The 24,781-nt window shown below is 42.3% G+C and overlaps 1 protein-coding gene across 2 annotated transcripts in view; it reads left to right on the forward strand.

Moving 5' to 3' along the window:
- The window catches only part of LOC127570912 (progressive ankylosis protein homolog B-like), a 94,844-nt gene that overhangs the window by 17,287 nt on the left and 52,776 nt on the right, over positions 1-24,781 (forward strand). For both annotated transcript variants that reach the window (XM_052016837.1, XM_052016836.1), the window contains exons 2-3: positions 18,522-18,738; positions 24,204-24,322. In XM_052016837.1, coding sequence (XP_051872797.1) covers positions 18,567-18,738; positions 24,204-24,322 — 291 coding nt within the window. In that variant the 5' untranslated portion in view covers positions 18,522-18,566. The remainder of the gene's footprint in view (positions 1-18,521; positions 18,739-24,203; positions 24,323-24,781) is intronic.

Here is a 24,781-nt window from a genome sequence, read left to right on the forward strand (position 1 = left end):
GGTCACCGTGCTGGAGAATGGATGTGATAGGACTCCAGAGGATGCATAGTAGACTTACAAGGATATTGGCAAGACTGCAGAATTACAGTTATGAGGTGAAAATCAATAAAACTGTAGATGCTGGAAATCTGAAATGAAACGGAAAATGCTGGAAACAGTGGGCCATGCAGCATCGTTGGAAGGAGAAAGTTAATAATTCAGCTCTGAGACCCTTTGTCTTGGACCTGAAATGTTAACTCTGTTTGTCTTTCCACAGATGCTGCTGGATCTCCTGAATGTTTCCAGCATTTTTGTTTATTTTTAAAGTTAACAACTGAGATGGTCAAGGCTGGGATTGCTTTCTTTGGAACAAAGGAGACTGAGGAAGATTTAATTGAGGGAGGAAGGAGGGTTGAAATTTAGAAGAATTAGAGAAGTGTTAAGAAAAAAATTAGTTCATTGATTACATGGCGGAGGCTTTGAAACCCTCATCAGAATCAGGTTTATTATCACTGATATATGTCATGAAATTAGTTGTTTTGCAGCAGCAGTACAGTACAAGACATAAAGACATTAAAAATTACTATAAGTTATAAAAATAAATAGTGCAAAAGAGGAATAATGAGGTAGTGTTCATGGATTGTTCAGAAACCTGATGGTGGAGGGGAAGAAGCTGTTACTGAAAAGTTGAGTGTGTGTTTCCAGGCTCCTGTACCTTCTCCTCGATGGTAGTAATATGAAGAGTGCATGTCCCAGGTGGTGAGGGTCCTTGATGATGGACCCTCGCCATAACATTTAAAATATCCTTAGATGAGCATTTGAAGATCCATAACTGCAGGGCTATAAACCAGGAGCTGGGAAATGGGGTTAACCTGAACATCCTTGGTATGTATGAACAGCATGGGCCATGTGGCTGCCTCCTGTATTGTAAATCTTTATGATTTCACTACAGTAGGTGACTCGCAATCTGATTTCTCAAAGTCTTTCAACCATGAGCAAGGCATAAATCAGGAGTGTGATTGAATATACTTTCCTGATCTGGATAAGTGCAGCTTGAAAAGCTATTGAATCTCACCAGCTCCCTGGATAAAGCAGCCTCTTGATTGGTGTCCATTCCATCAGCCACCTGAAATATTTAGTGACTCCTTTGCCTCAGTGTGTACCATTTACAAGATGCACTGCAGCAAAACCTTCTTCAGGAACAATTTCCAAACTCTCAATCTCTTCTGTGTAGAAATACATGGGGAGCTGATGTGTGAGAATACCAACTCCTGCAAGCCCTTCTCCTAGTCGTAAGCCAGTCTGATTTTAGAAGTATTGCCATTCCTTCTTCATCTCTGGGGCAAAGTCCTGAATCCTCTAGCCTACAGTACATCGGCAGTTTGCTCAGCAAATAATATGCAGCATGAAGAAGGCAGCTTTGCATCAACTTGCCAAGGACAACAAGGGATGGACAATACAATGTATGCTGGCCTTGCCAGTGACACTCCCATGTAATGGATTCCAATGTTTTCCCAACCACTGATGTAAGGCTAGCCGGCCTGCAGTTCTTGATCTTGGCTTTCTTCCCTGCTCCCCTCCCCCCCCCCCCCCCCCCCCCCCCCCCCAGCTATCTTTCTTGGACTTGCTATTTGCCCTTCCACAGGGAGTTATGGGAGGTCAAAACCAATGGCTCAGAATTTCCAACCAGTGGCAGATCATTCAAACTTGGTGCTGACCCCTGTGACTCCAAACTTACCTTGCCTCCGATCTGCAGTTGATACTGTTGGGAAAAGACTGGTGAGGCCAGCACTTTGGGACTTCCATTCTGACCATTTGGTGAAAGGAAAGTCATTGATGAAGTGCCTGAAGATGGTTGTACCTAGGGCCCTGCCAAGGATGATTGGTCAATAAAAAACACAACCATTTTTCTCTGCTGATTATGTCTCCGGTAAATAGAAAATTTTTCCCTTGATCCCCATTGACTTCAGTATATTTGAAGAAGGGCAATAAAACTTCAATAATCTGCTATCCTATTGTTCAGGAATCCTGATGGTTCGGCATTTAGCTCAGCTGGTTGTTCTCCGTCCTCCCTTTAAACTGACTTGGACTCCATTTCCCATGTTCCTTTTAAAGTCACCAGCGGCCTGTTTTTACTATGGTGCCTTTAAACTCACCCAGTTCATTGGGAAATTTATTAATCGACTATTTCTAGGAACACAAACCTCACCCCCGCTTCCCCTGCCCCCTGCCCCACCCCCCCGCCCCCAGCCTGTAACACAGTCTGCCTGTAATATCCAAAATGCCAAAGAAGTCTGTCAGTCAGCACCACCAATGTCCTGAGGATGCCAGGTTTACTGCTGAGTGGTCCAGGAGAAACCCAAATTGAACTGTGAGAAAGTTGTGGTGTTTCACAACACTTGCACCATTTTCTGTTGACTAAAACTAGACTGATATGATGGTAGTTATGCATATTTGATTATCCTGCTTTTTGTGGACATGACATACTGAGGTAATTTTCCCCACTGTCCAATCACACTTGAGAGCTATGGAAGCATATTGATTAAATAGCAGAATTGGCAATGTGGAGGGCTGAATTGATGATCCAGAGACATAATTTCAATTGCAACCACAGAATTAAAAGGCTAGTTTCATTGATTATAATCATGTAACTTTGAGACTGCTGGAGGGGAAAAAAAAACTTCTTGTTCAGCAGTGTGGTTTAGGAAAGAAAAAGTGTTCCAACTTGTATGAGACTCCAAACCCACAGTAAAGTATTTGTTTCTTAACTACTTCCTGAAGTGGCCTAGCAAGTTTGAAGACAGTCATGGATGCAATAGATGCTGACCTTGAATGGAATAAAAACAAATGTCAATATTGATATTTGAACTGGAAAAGCTGGGCTGGGGATCTTGGGATGAATCATCCATTTGGTACTTCTGACTGAAGATGATGGCAATCATGATTATCCTTATCATGAAATTCTTCTGTTAGCTGTTCAATTATTGACACTGTTTTACATTTTGGTGTGAATTCTTAACCACTGAATTGCAAATCCAATAATCACATCATTTTCCATCAATGTTTTTTGTTCTTCTTGTTTGTCAATGTCTCGGTTTTTGAACCAACCAGCACAACCCTAATCATTAGAGTTTAGCAGCACTAAGACCGCTTTGATCACTTTGCACTAAAACAGACTTTTTTTTGTTCTAATTGTGTTCTTTCTTGTAAACATTGTGTATAATTTATGTTTAATTTATATTTTTCTTGTGAATGTTGCTTGTATGATTTCTATGTGCCTGTGATGCTGCAAGTAAGCTTTTCATTGACCCTGTGCATACATGTACTCGTGCATATGACAATAAACTCGCCTTTGCCTTTGGACTTTTTAATCAGGTTTCTCTAGTCTTAATTTTCAGTCAGTCTGGAAGCTGGATGACAGATATTCAGGCATGGTAGTGTAGCGGATAGCGTAACATTATTACAGCGCCAGCAACCTGGGTGGTCCGGTTTTCTCCCACATTCCAATGACATATGGGTTAGGAAGTTGTGGGCGTGCTATGTTGGCGCCGGAAGCGTGGCGACACTTGCGAGCTGCCCCCAGAACGCCCTACGCAAAAGATGCATTTTACTGTGTGTTTCGATGTACATGTGACTAGTAAGGATATCTTGTGTCTTATCAGAGTGTAGGTAGTACTGTGGCCAGAGTTTGGAAGGTTGCATTTGGGCTTGACCTTGCCCCACAGTGATCATTGGCATGATTAACCCTCGTTCAATTTCTGATATAACACAGTTTCAGTGTGCTACACAATCTGGTTCCTAAGGTTAACAAAACTGTGAATGCAAATTGAGGATTTAGGGCACATCTGGCCAAATTTGTATCTGCCACCTAATTTGAAGAACTGTGCACATGCAAATCTGTATCCAATGGTAGGCAGTGCTAATCTAGACACCACTTACAGGATTTACATTTGATTTGGACTGTCCTGCGCCATCTGCAGAAGAACTCATTCACAGCATCTGTGGGGCCTAATTTGAATGGCTTCAGGGTAGCCCTCTGACAGTCATTGACTCATAAAGAAATACAGCACAGAAACAGGGGCCCTTCACCCCACAGAGTCCACTGTCTATTTACGCTAATCCTACATCAATAACACAACCCCACCTCCACCCCCTCGAGATTCTACCACTCACTGACACACAATGGGCAATTTACAGTGGCCAATTAATGCAACAAACTGTATGCCAGGATTGAACCTATGTCTCTGGCGCTGTGCGGTATCGTCTCTACTTGAAGCACCACTGTGCTGCCCAGGACTCCGTTTCAACTAGGTGTGAAGCATCTGATTCAGGTGGATTTCCTTTATCTTATTTCTGTATCACCTTTCCATTGAGTCCCCACACTCCCTCAGTCTCCACCCTGCCACACAGCAGTTTGCTACACTCACTCACCACCTCTAAGTTTGTGACCCTTGCTCAACGATTCCCTACCCGTCCGCCCACCAAGCACCTGACTACTTGAACAACGTGCACATTCAGCTCCAAGACTAGTGATCACAGGCTTTGCCTCTCAGCACCCCTGAGCCTTTCTCCCCACTGCTTCCAGATCTGCTTGTGACCCCTGACTTCACTGATTTTCTCTACGTTTGCTGCACTCATGTAGTGTCTGAGGGAAAGGCTTTCGTATTATCCGTTCAGTAGCACCTGACACCTTGGGCTTCAAATGCTACTGAATTTCCAAAAGGTTGTTGGGGCGACTGTTTAATGCGCCCCTATTATTATGCCTGGGCATTATCGTTCAAGTACATTGCCCAAGATATCTGACCAAATTGTCATCGTTACGGACATATTAGTGTTGCACGCATCATGGTTAAAGATAACCTCTTTATTTTAATGCTGGAGCAAATGAGAGGACTACAGTTAATGTTTGGGTAATCAGTTCCCATCATACTTGAATTAGAGTATGATAAAAGACACCAAGTTGGTAAACAATCAAATGAATTACAGGTTTAGCACAATTTCTTTTTTTTTCCCAGCTACTATTAAGCATCACTTCTATCGTAACTGATAACCACCTAAATTATTCAGAATTTAATATAACTTGGCTTCACATTACTGATCAACATTGAATTATAGCCAGGAAAGGAACACACAGCTCCAGTACATTTGATAAAATATTAATATCTTGCCATTGAAACCTGAATAATATAGAACTTTGAGGACATATTTGATCACCTGTAACAACCTCCATCCATTTTTCCCTTCCTCCACCTCCATTTCTGTCTCTGATCTTGGAGAAAACCTCACCCTCCCTTCATTTACTTGCAAATTCTCTATTGTTTATCCTCTGGCCTTCCTTTGCCTCCACCGTTTCTATTTAATCAAACCCTCATTGACTAATCAGAAGTAAAACAATTACACTCTTTTGCCTTGACCCTTCCTTATGTGCATTTCTTAGCACTGCTCAACTAAATCCAAGGGAGACAAATTTGATTGATAATGACAAACACAAGCTTCACAAATTAAGCACTATCGTTCACTTGTCTTCTGCCAAAATTACTCCCTTCCATGATATTCTTCTGTCCCTCTCCCTACACCTCCAGCAACATCTGAGTGTTTTTTTCTCCCCTCCACTGTGATTGATAATGACTGCTTTCCATCACCTAGGCCACTGGCCCAAATTTTATTGAAATTTTCTTCTGATCCTTAACTCGGATCTTTCTCTAATACGTTCTCCCTGTGTGTCTGTGTGGCTTTCCTCCGGGTGCTCTGGTTTCCTCCCGCATTCCAAAGACGTACAGGTTAGGAGCTGTGGGCATGCTATGTTGGCGCTGGAAGAGTAGCGACACTTGCAGGCTGCCCCCAGCACATTCTCAGTAACGCCAAAAGATGCATTTCACTGTGTGTTTCGATGTACATGTGACTAATAAATAAATACCTAATATCTAAAATATCTGCATTACTGCATCTCCAATAAGTAGAATTCCTCTTCCCCCTTCCCCCTTCTCTCCACTCCCCGCCCCCCAATTAAATATTGGAAAGGTCAAATGTATTGTTTTTCCTATCCACTACAAACTCGATTTCTGAGCTACTGACTCCATCCCTACACTGACATCTCTGTGAGGCTGATTCACTTGAGTTATAATATTGATGACACATTTGATCCCAAGAAGCGGTTTCAACCATTCAGACAACTACTTTGTTACCATATCTGTTGATTTTGCAGCACCCAAGCTACTCCAACAACACTTCCTGAACCCAGGACCGCCACCAAGGACAAAAACAGCAGTTTGCATGGGAGCACTCTACCAAGTCTCTCACATCGTGATAAGGGAGTATTTCACTGTTCCTTAATTACAGCTGTGTAAAAATCCTGGAACACTATAACCATTAGCATTGTGGGAGTACCTTCACCAGAAGGAACGCAGCAGTTTAAGAAGGTAGCTCACCAAGTTCTTTTCAAAAACATTCAGAGTTAGTCAATAAATACTGACTTTGCCAGTGATACCCACATCCTGAAAGTTGCATAAGTTAGAAAGGAAGCTATCGCCTGCATTACATTGCCCAACTCTGCCTGACCTCAGGTCATCCATTGCTGAAATCCTCGTTCATGCATTTGTCATCTTTATTGGTATTGGTTTATTATTGTCACTTGCACCGAGGTAGAGTGAAAAACTTGTCTTGCATACTGATCGTACAGATCAATTCATTACACAGTGCATTGAGGTAGTACAGGGTAAAAACAATAACAGAATACAGAGTAAAGTGACACAGCTACAGGGAAGTGCAGTGCAGGTAGACAATAAGGTGCAAAGTCAAACAAGGTAGATTGTGAGGTCAAGAGTCGATTGTGAGGTCAAGAGTCCATTGTGAGATTGTGAGGTTCAATAGTCTTAGCACAGTGGGGTAGAAGCTGTCCTTGAACCTGGTGGTATGTGCCCTCAGGCTCCTGTATATTCTGCTTGATGGGAGAAGAGAGAGTGACCCGGGTGGGTAGGGTGTTTGATTATGCTGGATGCTTCACCAGGGCAGCGAGAGGTATAGACAGAGTCCTTGGAGGGGAGGCTGGTTCATCAGCCTCCCTCATCTGTAGATTGACCACTTCCAGCTCTTCTGGCTGGATCTTATTTTCCACTGCCACAAATATGAGGGCATCCAAAGTTCTGCTGTGCATATCCTAATTTACACCAAGTCTCATTCACTCACTGCACCCAAACTTGCTGACCTTCATTTGCTCCTAATCTATCAGACAAGTGTATAGAAGTTGGGATGTTATGTTATAGTTGTACAAGATATTGGTGAGGCAGCATTTGGGGTACTGTGTTCAGTTTGATCACCCTGCTACAGGAAAGATGCCATTAAGCTGAAGAGTCCAGAAAAGATTTACAAGAATGTTGCCAAGACTCGAGGAACTGAGTTATTGAGAGAGATTGAGCAGACTAGGAATTTATTCATTGGAGTGTAGGAAAATGAGGGGTGATCTTATAGTCTTATAGAGCTGAATAAAATCATGAGGGGCATAGATAGGATGAATGCACACAGTCTTTTTCGCAGGGCTGGGGAATCAAGAACCAGAGGGCATAGGTTGATGGTGTGAGGGGAGTGATTTAATAGAAACCTGCAGGGCAACCTTTTCACCCAGAGAGTGGTCAGTATATGGAATGAGCTGTCAGAGGAAGTGGTTGAGGCAGGTACATTAACAACATTTAAAAGGCACTTGGACAGGTACGTGGATAGGAAAGGTTGAGAGGGATATGGGCCAAACACAGGTAAATGGGACTAGCTTAGATGGGCACCTTGGTTGGCATGGACCGGTTTGGGCAAAGGGCCTGTTTCCATGCTGTATAAATCTTATAACACAAATATTCAGGTTCTCATTCTTTTCAAATCCTTGCATATATCTGTGATTGCATTTATTGCCACAACCATCCAGATCTCTACTCCACCATTTCTGGTTCCTTGGTGCTGCAGGTATTGCTGTATCACAATTCCACAATCTAATTCTATTCGTACCTCCAGTGCTGTCTATGTGGAATTTGCACATTTTCCCTGTGACTGCGCAGTTTCCCCCAGGTGTCCATATGGCTCTTTAAGTCTACTGTGACATTCAGAAAGACTCCATTTGATCTCTTTTGCTGCCTAATTCTCAGATCCCGTAGTTTCTTTTGGCCAAAAATCTCTCAACTTTGAATATACATGAGTTTTCATCGGCCTTCCGAAGTACAGATTCCAAACATTTACAATTATTTCAGTGAAGAAATGTCTCCTCTCTCCTAAATGATTTGTCACTTATCCTGTAAACATCATACTGTAACATTTTATTTATTAAGCCCAAGACATACGGGTTAGGAAGTTGTGGGCATGCTATGTTGGCGCCGCAAGCATGGCGTCACTTGCGGGCTACCCCAGAACACTCAACACAGTGAAATGCATCTTTTGTGTATCGATGTACATGTGACTAATAAAGATATCTTAAGATAGTTGGATTTTTTTTTATAATGAAAAATACTCTGATCGTGGGGGAGCTCAGCAGGCCAGGCAGCATCTGTGGAGAAAAGCAGGCGGTCAATGTTTCAGGTCAGGACCCTTCTTCAGGATTGAAGATAGGAAAAGGGGAAGCCCAGTCTACAGGAGGGAAAAGCAGAGCAGTGACGGGGGGACAAAAGAGGGGAGGTGGGTAGGGGGCACAAGATAGTGATTGGTAGATGCAGGTAAGAGACAGTGATAGGCAGGTGTGGGGGAGGAGGGGAAAGCAGATCCATCGGGGGATGGGTCAAACGTAAGGAGATAAAGATGATTGCCTTTGTTACGTTAATGGCCCAATGATCCATTTTGCTTAAATGGAAGGATCCAATACCCCCTACTACTTTTCAATGGTTCTCTCAAACTATATCATGTTTAAACTTGGAAAAAATTAGGAGTGGTACTGTTGATCCTTCGCTTAAATTTGAAGATATTTGGAGTCCATTTATTCAATACTTTCACATGATATAGATCCCCTTTCAATAACTTTCCAATTTAGAGGAACGGAATTGACGACATAATATTGCTCTGTTTCTACTGAGAAATTTCAGTCCAGTCTTTTTTTTGAAATTTTTTTGTTTAGTTTGGTCTGATATATTGTTTATAATTTTTCTTATTGGTTTGGGGATTTTTTTCTTTTTTATGTACGTGTGTGTCTATATATTAATCTTTTTCTTTTATATTATATTCATTTACTAAGAGATCATGGGATCTACAGATTTCTTTTTTATATTTTATTGTTCTTTGATTATCTATGCCATGATTGTTCTCCTGATCTCTTTGTATTACATGTACAAACATTGATGTTATATATTAATCTGTATCAATTTGAAAACTAATAAAAAGATTGAAAATGAAAGAAACGTAAGGAGAGAAAGGAAAAAAGGGTTTAAAAAAAGGGAGAGAGGCTAGGAAAAAAGAGAAGAAGCATGGTGGGGGGGTGGGGTGGTGTTGTGAGGAAGGGGTTTGGGGATTACTTAAAGTGGGAGAATTCAATGTTCATGCCATTAGGCTGCAAGATTCCAAGATGGAAAATGAGGTGCTGTTCCTCCACTTTGCGCTTGGAATTCTCCTGGCAATGGAGGAGGCAGAGGACTGACATATCAGTGATAGTGTGGGAGGGGGAGTTGAAGTGACTGGCAACAGGGAGATGCGGATCGTGATTATGGACAGAGCACAGGTGTTCTGCGAAACGGTCACCTAGTCTGCGTTTGGTCTCACCAATGTAGAGGAGGCCACACTTGGAGCACCGAATACAGTAGATGATATTAAGGGAGGTGCAAGTGAATCTCTGTCTCACCTGAAAGGACTATTTGGGTACCTGAATGGAGGTGGTGTAGGGGCAGGTGTTGCACCTATGGCAGAAGCAGTTAAAAGTTCCCGGGGTGGGAGCAGGATGGGGAGTGGGGGAGGAGTGAACTAGGGAGTCACGGAGAGAACGGTCCCTGCAAAGGCGGAAAGGGATGGGGAGGGAAAGATGTGCTTGGTAGTGGGGTCCTGTTGGAGATGGCAGAAGTGGCAGAGAATGTGTTGGATAGGTAGGCTGGTGGGATGAAATGTGAGGACAAGGGGAACCCTATCCCTGTTGGGTCTGGGAGGGGTGGAGGTGAGAGCAGAGGTGCGGGAAATGGCAGAGATATGGGTGCAGGCTCTCTCGACCACAGTCGGGGGAAGCCCCGGTGAGAAAAGATGTTGGACATCTCGGATGTCCTGGAGTGGAAAGCCTCATCATGGGAGCAGATGCGGTGGAGGCGGAGAAATTGAGAAAAAGGGATAACATCCTTGTAAGAGACAGGGTGGGAGGAGCCGTAGTCGAGGTAGCTGTGGGCATCAGTGGGTTTGTAGAAGATGTCGGTGGATAAGGAATCTCCTGAGATGGAGACGGAAAGATCGAGGAAGGAGAGAGAGATGTCAGAGATAGTCCAGGTGAATTGGAGAGATGGGTGAAAATTAGTGGCAAAATTTATGAAACTGTCGAGTTCTGCATGGGTACAAGAGGTGGCACCAATGCAGTCATCGATATAGCAGAGAAAGTGTTGAGGAATGGGGCCGGTGTAGGCTTGGAACAGAGACGGTTCAACATAGCCAATGAAGAGGCAGGCATAGCTGGGGCCCACACGAGTGCCCATAGCTAGGCCCTTGGTCTGTAGAAAGTGAGAGGAATCAAGTGAAGTTGTTTAGGGTGAGGGCAAGTTCAGCCAGGCAGAGGAGAGTGTTAGCAGAAGGGGACCGGTTCTGTCTCCAGTCAAGAAAGAAGCGGAAGGCGGTGAGGCCGTCATGATGGGGAATGGAGGTTTCTAGGGACTAGACATCCATGGTGAAGATGAGGTTGTGCGTGCCAGAGAACTTAAAGCCATAGAAGAGTTGGAGAGCATGTGATGTGTTACGGACGTAGTTGGGAAGGGCTTGGACCGGGGGGGACAGGATAGTGTCTAGGTATGAGGATACGCACTCCGTGCCTCCCACCCTGTCTCTTGCAAGGATGAAACACATTCTCTGCCACTTCCACCATCTCCAACGGGACCCCACCACCAAGCATATCTTCCCCTCCCCACCCCTTTCTGCCTTTCGCAGGGACCGCTCTATCCACAACTCCCTAGTTCACTCCTTCCGCCTCCTGCCCCTTCCCATCCCACTCCCACTCCTACCCCTACCCTGGGAACTTTCCACTGCCCCCACCATAGGTGAAACACCTACACCTGCCCCTGCATCACCTTCATTCAGGTACACAAACAGTCCTTTCAGGTGAGACAGAGATTCACCTGCACCTCCCTTAATATCGTCTACTGTATTCGGTGCTCCAAGTGTGACCTCCTCTACATTGGTGAGACCAAACGCAGACTAGGTGACCGTTTCGCAGAACACCTGTCCTCTGTCCATAACTACGATCTACATCTCCCCATTACCAGTCACATCAATTACCCCCCCCCCCCCCACATACTATCACTGATATCCTCGGCCGCCTCCTCCACTACCAGGAGAATTCCAAGTGCAAATTGGAGGAACAGCACCTCATTTTCCGTCTTGGAACCTTGCAGCCTAACTGCATGAACATTGAATTCTCCCACGTTAAGTAATCCCCACCCTCCCTTTTTTTCCTTTCTCTCCTTACCTTTGACCCATACCCAGTGGATCCACTCTCCCCTCCTCCCCCGCACCTGCCTATCACCATCTCTTACCTGCATCTACCAATCACCACCGTGTCCACCCCGCCACCCCTCTTTTGTCCTCCTATCATTGCTCTGCTTTTCCCTCCTATATATTGGGCTTCCCCCTTTCCTATCTTCAGTCCTGAAGAAGGGTCCTGACCTGAAACGTTGATTGCCTGTTTCTCTCCACGGATGTTGCCTGGCCTGCTGAGTTCGTCCAGCATCATCGTGTTTTTCATCTAGATTCCAGCATCTGCAGTCTTTTGTTTCTCTCGGATTTCTTAAATTATGTTTTATTTCTGAAGATCCTTGTTCTAAATGTTGCACACACTCTTATCGTTACACTGTATATTTCCACATTGCCATCAACAGTTGTCTTTGTAAAGATTTATTTGTGCCTCTCTCTCAAACATCATAAGTAAGATTTTGTCCAAAGGAATCAACATTGAGGATGTGTGCTGTGTTTTGCTTGGTATTCACCAGTATGTTTTGGAATTGGTATCTAACACGTGTCTTATGGTGGAGAAGTGATCTGAAAGGGCAGATTGGTAATGTGCTCAGTATCATCTGGTTCCATAGTTGGCAGTGAACATACCTCCAGATGCATCAGGTTTGACTTTGTCTGGATGCAGCCCTCTCTAGGTTTTATTGCCTGCTGCTGATTCAGAAGAAAATAATATCAGCGAGCAACTCGTGTTTATTGGAGATAACTTTTGTGGTGAAGTAGTGAGTGCATGAGTGTTCCTGCATTAGTGAGTGAGTGAGCACAGCACATTTTGTGTGGGAGTGGGAAAGCTAAATCAATGTGTATAAATCACCAGTGAGGCGTGTGAATGAAAATTTAAAAAACGCAGATGCTTGAAATCCTGAAATAAAACCACAAGGTTAGGCAGCATCTGTGGAAAGAGAAACAGAATTAATGTCTCAGGTTCAAGACCCTTTGTCAGAACTGGGAAAGAGAGAAACCCAGTTGGCTTTCAGCAGTAGAGAAAGTGGACATTTCTCTGCCACTGAAAACTAGCTTGAGCAGAATGATGAGTGGAGCAAAGGAAATATCTGATAGGGTGAGACCAAACGTGTTGATGTTCCAGTCAGAATCAGATTTGTGCTGCTTTTTCTGTGTTATATGTTGCTAATAGCAAGGATGTAGGACATGCCCAACATGCCAGACTATACCAATAGAATGAGAAATACTGAGCCAAAACCACAGACGGATGGCGGGCAAAAATGGCCAGCTCTAATACAGACGAAGACACAGCGCGTTACCTGAAGCTGGACTCTTGACCTCACAATCTACCTCGTTATGACCTTATTGTCTATCCGCACTGCACTTTCTCTGTAGCGGTTACACCTTATTCTGCATTCTGTTACCGTTTCACCTTGTACTACCTCAATGCACTGTTTAATGAATTGATCTGTAGGAACAGTAGGCAAGACAAGTTTTTCATTGTACCTTGGTAGCTGTGACAGTAATAAACCAATTCCAATTATTGAGTCTGGAAGACTGCAACGTGACTGCAACAAGAGGAGATGTTGTTCCTTAAGCTTATGTTGGGCCTCATTGTAAAAGTGCAGGGGGCCACAGGCAGATGTCAGAGTGGGAGTAAGATGGGGAATTGAAGTGTCAGGAAACTGGAAGCTCAGGGTCACTCCTGTAGGCTGAAAGTAGGTGTTCTGCAAAATGATCACCCAATCTGTGTTTAGTTTCTCCAGTATAGGGATGGTCACATTGTGAACACAGAATGCAGTACATAAGGTTGCAAGTGAATCACTGCTTCATCTGGAAAGACTGTTTAGGTCCCTGGATGGTGGGAAGGGAATAGGTGAAAGGACAGGTGTTGCATCTCTTGTGGTTGCATGGGGAAAGTACCATATAATGTGGAGTGGTTGGTGGGGTAGGGAAAAGTGGACCAGGGAGTCACAAAAGTAGTGATTCCTTGAATTGCTGAAGGGGAGGGGAGGGGAATATGTGTCTGGCGGTGGAATCTTTTTGGAGCTTGCAGCTATTGTGATGGATGATTCTTTGAATGCAGAAGCTGGTGGAGTGGAAGTGAGGATCATTTGTCCTGTCTGTGGAGAGAGCAAGAATCCTCTCTGGATTGGAGGTTGAGAAGTAGATGAGAAGATATCAAATGCTCTATCCACTGTGGTAAAGGAGAAACCACAGTTGAGCAAGATGGAAGATATTTCAGAGGCAACTGTGCAGAATGTCTTGTCATCAGAGCAAATGTGATGGAGACACAGGAATTGGGAGAATGGAATGGAGTGTGTGAACTTTGCAGCAGAGGTTTGTGTTTGGGAAGTGGATGCAAATAACGTGATGCCTTTCGTAATGGCATAGCTTTTCAGCTGTGGATTGCGTGTGAATGTTGCAATATTGCTGAGTGTTATTGTAAGGGCTGATGCCGTGTTTGTAGGTTATAGTACTAACCACGGTCAGGCCAGCAAGGTCATGGATTTTTTATTTTCTGGAACGGGGACAGTGATAGCTCTTACTCCTGCTGTTAATCTCTATGACTATATCTCCGCTAATGTTGCTTCATTTCTGAACGTTTGAGGAATGGGGTGAAGGTGGGATCCTCCTAGCACCCCAAGTTTAAAACACTTCCTTCTACTCTCAAGCTCATTGACCAGATTGTTTAGGTTGCTGTCACTAGAGGTTTGCACCCTGGCAAATGGAATATCCCTTGTAGCTGTACCAGGAGATCATGCAACCATAAAGCATTACAGTGGCTTCAGGCGATGCTGAGAATTAGTGATCACTTTCTCATTAAGAAACAGGCATAAGAATGTAAAATATAGAAGTTGGAGTAGATTATTTGCCTCCTCAAGCAGCTCCAGCATTCAACAGATTGAATTTCTACCTCATCTCCATTTTGTGCCCTTTCTCCATATTCCTTGATTCTTCTAATATCTCTGTCTCGGTCCTAAATGGCTTATCCTTTACAACATGGAAACAAGTCTCCATTCCTGCCTAATCCTTTATCTCTCAATTGTCTTCGTGTCCAAAAATCTATCCATGGACAGAAACAGGCCACTCAGCCCACCAATCTGTGCGGACCAAGCACCCATTTACACTAATCTCATTTTAATGAGTAACGACACAATGGCTTCACCTCCACTGGTTATGCCATTGTGTCACACTATGTTTTATTTTGAGACTGTGAACTGTGCTTCTATTCTCCTCAGCCAGTGGCTGTAACATCTCTGCAGTTACCCTTAGAACCCTCATTCTTCTGGATTCGAGAGAACAGAGGTCTAACCTACTCAACCTCTGCTCAAGACAGACCCGGCATTCATAGGAATCAGTCTGGTGAGTCTTTGCTGCACCCTCTACAGCAAATAGGCACAGTAGCGTAGCGGTTAGCGCGACGCCATAACAGTGCCAGCGATCGGGGTTCGATTCCCGCCGCTGTCTGTAAGGAGTTTGTACGTTCTCCCGTGTCTGCGTGGGTTTCCTCCAGGTGCTCTGGTTTCCTCCCACATTGCAAAGATGTACGGGTAGGTTAATTTGGGTTTAAAATGGGCAGCGCGGACTTGTTGGGCCGGAAGGGCCTGTTACCACACTATAAATAAAATTTAAAATTTAGGACAAAATTGTTCCCGTACTCCAGGTGTGGCCTCACCAAGGCAGATATAATTGTAGTAAGCTATTCATACTCCTGTACAAATCCTTTTGCAATAATCGTCTATCTCTTGCATGATCCAGGTTCACGATGTTGGTTACATATCATGTGCTTAATGAAGTCATTAGGAGGGCAAATTGCTGCATATTTTAAATTTGCACATGTTCTTGCACCATGTTTTTGTGCTAAAGAAAGAAGACTCCTCCAAGGTGCTGTGTTGCCTTGGTGCTTGATGTGCATTAAGTGTTATGGGTCGCTGATCACAGCAACAATTCTGTTCACAGCAAAATTCATCTTGTAGCTTGTGCTGCATTAGATCAAACATCTGTTGATGTGGGTAAAGGTCAGGGTGAAAGTTGAGATGAGAAATTGTTTTAAGTAACTGTAGACCCTAGACAAGTATGGGATTTGAGGTTAACCTCAGTGTTTCTAAAGCTTGTATCTTCCACTGATTAATTTTCTGCACTCTGACCTTGCTTGTACAAGGCTCAATGATTCATGTATTTTGCTGCCAGCTCACTCCTCTTGCACTAGAGGTTTACAGACACTGCCTTGTGTCTGATGCTCTGGGCAACATCAATTGGCACTTTAACTTTGAATCACTTAGGTACTTCTCTCCACAGGAAAAATAGGCAATTGCATTCTCCAAACCCTTGTATTTGATGAGAATAAGCAAAATGGAGTAGTAAAACCACCCTTCAGTGATAAAATACAATGAGTTAAAAACTATAATTGCTTAGAAAACAGTAGTGCTCTGTTTTCTTGCTCCTTACAATCCATTATCAGTGGAAAAATCAAACATTGGAAATGGGGAATTTGTGGTGAGTTGATCAATGGCTGTAAGTTTGTGTGTGTGTGTTCATATGCGTGTGTGTATATATATCCAGATACTCAACACAATGCTGGATACCACTTCTGTAAGTTTCATGTGTGGTTTGGATGTTTACATTTTCTGCAGGGCATTTGTAGAGAAACAGGTGCCTACAAACTGACACCCATCCAGCAATGGAACCTTCCTTGGAAAGGTCCCTTCCAAGTAGATAGTTAACAAGCTATCTTTCAGTTTCTCTGTGTCTATTTCTTTCTCCAAGGTCTCTGACCTCCTCCACATCCCACCCACCCATCTGGCAACCTGAACTAACAACTTCTCAACCACCAGAACCCACCCCTGAATCCAAAGTCAATCATGTTTTCCTGACTATCAGTTCCACCTTTTGAAGTGTTGATTGAATCCTTTCCCTCACATCCCACCAGCCCCCCCAACCAATCTGGACCTCACCATAATCCCTCTACCGATTGATCTATCCTGATCCTTGACCCTCCCAGGCGACGCTCACTTGCTTCTCTCTGGACCTGGGACTTAACCAGACTACCACTCCATAATGATGCAACACACAAAAAAAACACTATACACCAAATCTCTAGAGGTGGGCCTTCAAACAGAATGTGTGTTAGCTCATCACAAAACCAGCAGCTAAATGTGCTATTTACAGGCACTGGTGTGAAAACATACACCTTGCTGTAGAAGCAATTTCTAGACAAATATATTCGCTCTGGTCTTGTGTGTGAAATCGTAGCACTTAAAGTTAATCATTTGTAAAGTCACTGCAGAGAGTAGTAAAACAACCAGTCTGACCCAGGTTGGCAGGATGTTACTAGTGGGCTACTCTCAGGAATATATACTTGGGGCCCCCACTTGTCACAATCTACATCAACTATTTGCATCGAAGGTCCAAATATAACATTTTCAAGTTTGCCTATGACACAAACCTAGGTGCGAGTGTGAGCACCAATGATGCAGCGAGGTGTGAAGGGGATATGGAGAAGCTTAGTAAGTGGCCAACAACATTGCAGATGGAGGACAATGTGGAAAAATGTGATGTTTTGCACTTCATAAGAAAATGCAGAAATGCTGAATATTTTTTCAGTGGTGAGAGAGTGGGAACTGTTGATGTTCCTTGTACATAAGTCATTGAAAGCTAACATTTAGGTTGCAGTAGGCAATTAGGAATGTAAATAATGCGTTGGCCTGTATTGTTTGAAGATTTAAGTACAACTTGTATGAACTTGGACAATACCCAAAGCATTGTGTGCAGTTCTGGTGTCCTTTCCTAAGGAAGGCACACTTACTACAGAGAATGTGCAGTTAAGAGTCACCAGACTTGTTCATGTGATGGCAGGTCATGGAGTCATATGGCATGGAAACAGGCCCTTAGGCCCAACTAGTCCATGCCGACCAAGATGCCAAGCTAAGCCATTTGCCTGCGTTTGGCCCATATCCCTTTCCTATCCATGTACCTATCTAAATTTCACTTAAATGTTGTAATTGTGCCTGCTACAACCTCTGGTTGCTTATTCCATGCACGGGTTATCCTCTGGGTTAAAAGGTTGCCCCTCAGGATCCTATTAAATCTCTCCCTTCTCATTTTAAACCTATGCCCTCCAGTTCTTGATTCCCCAACTCTGGGGGAAGAAGACTGTGCATTCACCCTATCTATGCTTATCACATGTCATATCATGACGGGATGAGTTCTCCAGAGTTTGGAAGAATGAGAGGTAACCTCATTTTAAAACATTCTTAGAGCTCTTGATTGGCTAGATACTAATAAGATGTTTCCCTGGTTATAGCATCTAGAACCAAGGATCTCAAAATGAGGTAGACTATTTAGGATTAAATGAAGATAAATTTCGTCGGTTGGATGTTGATGAGTCTTTGGAATTCTCTATCCTCTGTAGGCTGTGGGGCTCAGCCATCGATTGCATTCAAAACGGGAACTGATTTCTGAACATTCAAAGAATCAAGGAATGTGGGAATATTCACAGAAAAGTAGTGTCGAGGTAGACTATGTTAAATCAAATACTGTAGGAAGTTGATGAGAATTTTGTGTCACCAACAAAGAGGCTGTCAGCTTCAGGAAGGAGGTTAATATAAGCCCTTGATTGATGTCATTCAAATGTCCCATTGTTGTAACCACAACTAATTGCAGCCTGTCCGAGAGCTGATTCTTGTGCTGCTTCAGTCTGGGATACAAGTGTTTGGTTCATCATGAAACTTGAACAAAACTGAAATCTTTATCTGACTGTTTATTCTGTGCATCAGTTGCATCTAACATTGCAGGTGAATGCTACATTTTCCACCCTGTTTTATTTTAACTTTGTTTTATTTTACTAATGTTAAAATTCACTGAATGTACATTTTAAAATGCACTTTTATGGACTTTATAATAATTGCTTTTTTTTTCCATCTCCTGTCATTTCTGAATAGGCATTGAACAGGGGTATAGCAGCTGTAAAGGAGGATGCCATCGAGATGCTTGCCAGCTATGGGCTGGCCTACTCCCTTATGAAGTTCTTCACCGGGCCAATGAGCGACTTTAAGAATGTGGGCCTGGTATTTGTTCACAGTAGGCGGGATAGGATCAAGGCTGTCCTCTGCATGGTCACAGCTGGCACTGTGGCTGCCATCTTTCACATTCTAATAGGTAATCTTTTGCCTTCACTAATGTGGCAAAAATTAGGTGCATGTTACTTGATCCATTTGGCAGATAATTATCAGATGCTTGAGCTTTTATGCACCGGTACACCATTGTCCAGCAGATTTCTCAGCTTTTGATCCTTTGATCCAAGACTGGAAATGTGTTTTAAAGCAGATGACGCTAATGTTATTTCCTAGAACTTGATTCTGAGTAAATAAAACATACAAAAATTAAAATGTAATTAAAGATTTATTGTTATAAAAATTGTAAAATTAAAAGGGCAAAGCCTTTGGTAGCACACTCATTGCAGAAGATGAATACCAAAGGTTTGTGGTTAAATTCATTCCACTTGTATCTTCCTCAAGAAGTGTTAAGGAGAAACTTTCATCAGGCATTTTAGGTTCATCCTGAAGATGGAATGTGACTTGGCAAAGTGAGATGCTTTTTTTTACTTACTTCTGAAGTTGAGTTGCTGTGGTATTTGGTAACACTGCTAGCATTGTGCTCCAAGACTGAAAATATTTTCAATGGGAAGGATATCTGTGCCCCTCACATTTACCAACCTTCATCATTATTACATCATGCAATAAAGTATCAGATTTTATTATGCAGTACAGTGCTAGAGCTGAAGAAAAGCTGGGGAAGGGAGGAGATAACACAGTTTGAGGTGTGCACTCAGAGGGTCAAAACAGACATAGATGTATTCCCCCCTTGCATTTGTGGAGAATTATCTGCATTTAGTTTTATTCTATACCATAAGGCATAAAGAGTAAAGAAAGGAGCTGCATTAGATATCCATTTTCTCTCTCATTAACACTTATTGCATGTGTCTCTCAACATCTTGTATGTGGGATAAGTCTGAGGTCTAAATGTAGAAACTACACTGAAAAGTATTGATTTCAAATGCAAAATACTAGACTATTACTCTTTCAGATTTATACAGTACCCACAATGCCCTGCTAAATTACATTCGTAAATTATTATTTTTTTCTTTAGGTTACATAATGGTTCAATTGTTTATCATAACTCTTTTATGGCTGCGCTCTATAAGTGAGTCTGTATGATGTGATGAACTGTCATTACTCCAGACAGATTATCCTTTTAATCTGGTGCAAATAACTAGATTATATATTGAAGTACAACAGCATGTCACCACTGTTTAGTAGAACCAACCACAAATCACTTATGCAGTCATGCAAGAAAAATCATCACTGCTACCACTACTGTTACCATTAAACTCCTGTTCTCACCTCTCCAGACAGTGGGAGTGAATGACTTCACTAAACTGTTGTTGGTTTTGAACCATCTTGCACTTTTCTAGTTTCTGTCTTTTTGTGACAAGTCACTCATAGTGTTGTCTATTCTGAACTTCCTTGGTCTTAGCTTCTTATTCTACACAACTGATCACGGGGCCAGCAAGTCGGTTTTGGTGCAGCTTTAACGTTGCTGATGAGCTTGAACCTGGAGTGCTATACACAGTTTTGGTCTCCATAATTTAATGAAAGATGTGCTTGCATTGGCAGAAATGCAGTGAAGATTCACTAGATTGATTTGTGGGATGATGAGGCTGAGGTTAAACAGGTTGTACCTATGCTCGGACTATGGAATAGTATAAGATTTTGAGAGGAGTCGACAGAATGGATGCAGAGAGGATGCTTCCCCTAGTGGGTGTATTTAGAAGTAAGGGGCAAGGATTCAGAATATGCAGTCACTCATTTCTTTGAGTCCTGAATCTATGGAATGCTGTAGCCCAGAGAGCTGTGGATGGGGAGTTACTAAATATATTCAAGGCAGAGAGTGGCAGACATTTAAAATTATAAGGGAGTCAAAGGATATAGAGAAAGCAGAGGAAAGTGCTATTGAGGCCAAGTTTGGATCAGGTGTGAAATTCTTGAATGGTGGCTCATGGGTCTGACTGGCCCAGCTCTGCTCCCGTTTCTTATGTAAATGAGGAAGTCCCCTCCCATCCATCAGTACTAAAACTGCTTCTAAGAAGCTTAGTTTGCTTTTCCAATTTCTCTTCTCCTTTAGATTTCAGTTGATAAGACTAGTATATCCCTCCCATATGCATATTCCCAGAAATTGTACCACAACTTTCTCAACTGATGGACAGTTTAAATGTAACCTTCAACCTCTTCTTCCACAATCTTATTGATTTAATTTAATCAATGCGCAAATCATCTTGTATATTTTTCTGGAGTTTTCTAAACATTATTCTTTTACGTGATTTGTTTAAACTGATTTGTTTGCAAATTTAGAGGTTACAAATTTTGTTTGAATAATGCATGACTGTAACCTCAAAGGAGTTGAATAAGGGGTGAGAAGTCAAGGTAAGGCAAAGCTTAGTAGTAGTGTTCCTGTAAGACAATTTTGTCTCTCAATTTAGATTGATTAATGCTCTTATTCAAATATAATGGTTTAAATTTTTATTAGACAGTTTTGAAAGGCCAAATACAGGAGGATTTCTCCTTTTTCCTTCCGGCATCCTCACTTCTTTAAAGCCAGGACTCATCACACTAACTCTTGGTGAAAGATCTATAGGCAGTAAAAAATCAGCGAATTCATTTTCTTCCCTTCAATCTTTTCTTCCTCCAAAAAGCACATAAGATTATATTGTATCATCATCATTCCGTGTTTCTTCCTCCTCCTTCCTTATTTTGTCAGCTTCAGTAGTTATTGCTCTGCTGCATAGGATTTCTCTTCTAAGTGTATTCGATCAAACTAACATTTTAGCAACATCTAAGTATTTTTAGACTGTCAGGCATTTGTACATGTCATTGGCTACTTCTGGACATGTTACTTAGCAATCAGAGGCTCCTTTAACATCTAAGGTTACAGACTCTTTCTAGATTGAAAATATCAAGTTCAACTTATACTTTATTGTCATTCACTCATATGCTCTAAAAACACATGGAGGAATGAAATGTCGTTTCCCCCAGACTCTCACAACAGAGGACATACATAGAACAGAGGAAATACAATAAATGCAGACACAAAAATTGTGCAAGTGCAAAAAGCAGTATATACAGAATACAAATTTAGTGCAGAGTTAGTGCAAAACCGAGTTGGACGAAGAAAATACAGAACTCAGTGTGTTGCACTAAATTTATAAACATGTTCAGCAGCAGCCAAAGTTCTTATACACCGTTGTGCAAACCAGCGCTTTTGACACAGCATTTGTCTGAAACTGCCTCCAGAGTATTCAGGAGCCTGACAGCCTGGGGGAGAAAGCTGTTTTACAGTCTAGTAGTTCTGGCCCGGATGCTCTGGTACCGCTTGCCAGACGGCAGTGGGACAAATAGGTCATTGGAGGGATGAGAAGGGTCATCTATGATTCTGCAGACCTTGCGTGTGCATCGTGTGTTGTGAATATACATATCAGTTCAAAAATTGCTGTCTATTGTAAATTTAAATCACTTTATTTGAATAAGAAAATAATCATTACAAAGTCAAATGATGAGGTGATTCCAAGAACAATGTTACAGTTTTCACCTTTCCCATAATTTCTCAGCTCTTGCCCTCTTCCGTTCTGGTTCTGGTTATGCACTATTCAAACAAAACCTGCAGTTTCCAAATGGGGTTTCAGGCAAACACCATGTAAGATAAAAGCAGAATTATTTTTCACATTTTCACCAATCAGTTGAATAAATTTCAGTATCATTCTTGTACGTGTTCCTTGCTTTTTTTCCCCTCTCTTCCTCAGTCTCTCCTGATTCCTTTGCACTTTCTCTATTCCTTGATCCCTCTTTCCTGCTTATCGGTCTCCTTTTCCTCTTTCTGTTTCTCTGCCTCTTTCTGCATCTCTCTTTCTCTCCTTTTTCTCTGTCTTATGCTCTCTCTTCTCTTTATCCCTCTGGGTGGAGGGGAAAGGAAGCCCTCTGTGCCCACCCCCCTCCCCCCAGAACTATTTTCATTAAATGGAAGAAGAAATTCCACTCAGAAATGTGAGGTGGAAGAATTTGGAAAGGCAGTAAATATTAAATATTAAATAGCACCACTTCAGTGGACTTGTGGAGGCACAAGAGACATAAGACTTGGTGATTTTTGGACATAAGTATTTTGAAGGTAATAAAACCGGTTGACATATTAATTAATACTTCAAGTGGGATCCTGGGTTTTATGAGTAGAAACATACATTATGAAGACCAGGAAACATACAGTTTTGTCCAGAGGAGTAGTGTGTCCATGTGCACTTTAGGAAGGATGTTAATTCTTTGGGGAAGGGTTCAGAAAAATCTCCTAGGATGATACTAGAGATGAGATGACAATTAAAGGGTTAAACTGGAGAAATTGAGATTGTTTCCCTGAGAGAAGAGAAGACCTTGAGGAGTAAAATAAAAACAAAGTGCTGGAAATACTTAGCAGGTCAGGCCTCATCTGTGGGATGAGAAACGGTTTCAGGTCAAAGACCCTGAAACGTTAACTCTGTTTCCCTTTTCACAGATGCTGCCTGACCTGCTGAGTGTTTCTGGGTAGGACCTGATTGAGGTATGCAAAATTATAAGTGGGCATACACAGGAAACAGTGTCAAAAACTAGAGGACATAGACTTGGGGTAATGGGAAAGAGGTTTAGAGGGGATCTGAGGAAATTTTTTTTTTCACCCAAACAGTAGTTAGAACCTGGCACCCATTGCCTTGAGTGGGACGTAGATGCAAGTACTCTCACAGCACTTAAGCAGTTTCTAGATGGTCACTTGAATTATCAAAGCATAGAAGGCTACGGACGAAGTGCTGGTAAATGGGATTGCTGTAGATGGATCAGCATTGTCATGGTGGGCCAAATGGCCTGTTTCTGTGCTGTATGACTATGAATTTTAAGATCAAGTTTTAGTTAAATCAGAAGGCTGTGTAAACGTTCAGCTGGCAACTGAAGGGTAAATGGGGTAGTGCAAATTAGGAAAGGGGCTGTGGAGTTTAGGATAGCCACAGTTTTACAGAGCGGAGAACAAGGGAGACCTCTGAGGGGAGTGCTGGATAGTCAAGTATGGAGGTCACAAAGGCAGACCTGAGAGTTTCATAGGCAAACTAAGGCAAAGGGGGAATCAGCTAATACCACACTGTTAAAATACAAAAATATATGTCCCGGAGCTCATTGCAAGGTCAAATATAAACAAAACTGTAAATTCTCTGAAGTCACTTCAAGAATTTACCGCTGATAGAGAAGAGTTAATGGTCAGATCAAAGTTTTGCTTCAGTATTCCCAATGTTTATCTGAAAAGGCTCAGCTTATTCAGTGGTGGATGTCAGGTAGTAGTATGACAGTTTAGAGATAAGGTCAAAATAGGTTGATACATTTAAGCCAATATATAGTTTAAAACAGTTAATTTAATTGATAGACTTTGCTGCTGGTGAAATGCTTAAAAATATTATTTTTAAAAAAGGGGGCATGGTGAATGGCCCCAGAACTTGGACAGTAAGTTCGATGTTAGGTGTGATAACTTTGCCCTTATTTCGTCTGTTCTATTTTCAGCACACACCGATCTGGGATATTATATCATCAACAAATTACATCATGTGGATGATTCTGTGGGAAGTAAAACAAGAAAGGCTTTCCTCTACTTGGCTGCCTTCCCGATGCTGGATTCATTGGTAAATGAGTTGTGGTGTTGGTTTTTAAGTGATCAGTAACTCTGTTTCCTGGACTTCTGTTTTCTACAGTAGCAGTCTGACCATGGGTTTTAATATCAGGGAATGGTCATTCAGAATAGAAATGAGAAATTTCTTAATCAAAGAGTAATGAATCTTTGAAATTTTCTGCCAAGAGGGCTCTGGAGGTTCAAGAAAGAGATTGATAGATTTTTAGATATTAAGGGAATCAAAGGATGTGGAGTTTGGGAAGGAAAGTGCTATGGAGATGATCAGTCCTGACCCTTTTCAATGGTGAAGTGGCCATGTTCTACTGCTTGCTTTATTTCTTATCGTCTTAAGAGCCTGTTAATGTTGATCAAATGTAGAAAACGCAGGTCTGCAGAGGTCTTAGAGTCCTTATTTTACAGATTGCTGGAAAGAAAAAGAGGTTTAAAAAAAAAATATTTTGGCTCTGGGAAC

This window comes from Pristis pectinata, chromosome 5, assembly GCF_009764475.1.
Source record: "Pristis pectinata isolate sPriPec2 chromosome 5, sPriPec2.1.pri, whole genome shotgun sequence".
Taxonomy (NCBI): Eukaryota; Metazoa; Chordata; class Chondrichthyes; order Rhinopristiformes; family Pristidae; genus Pristis; species Pristis pectinata.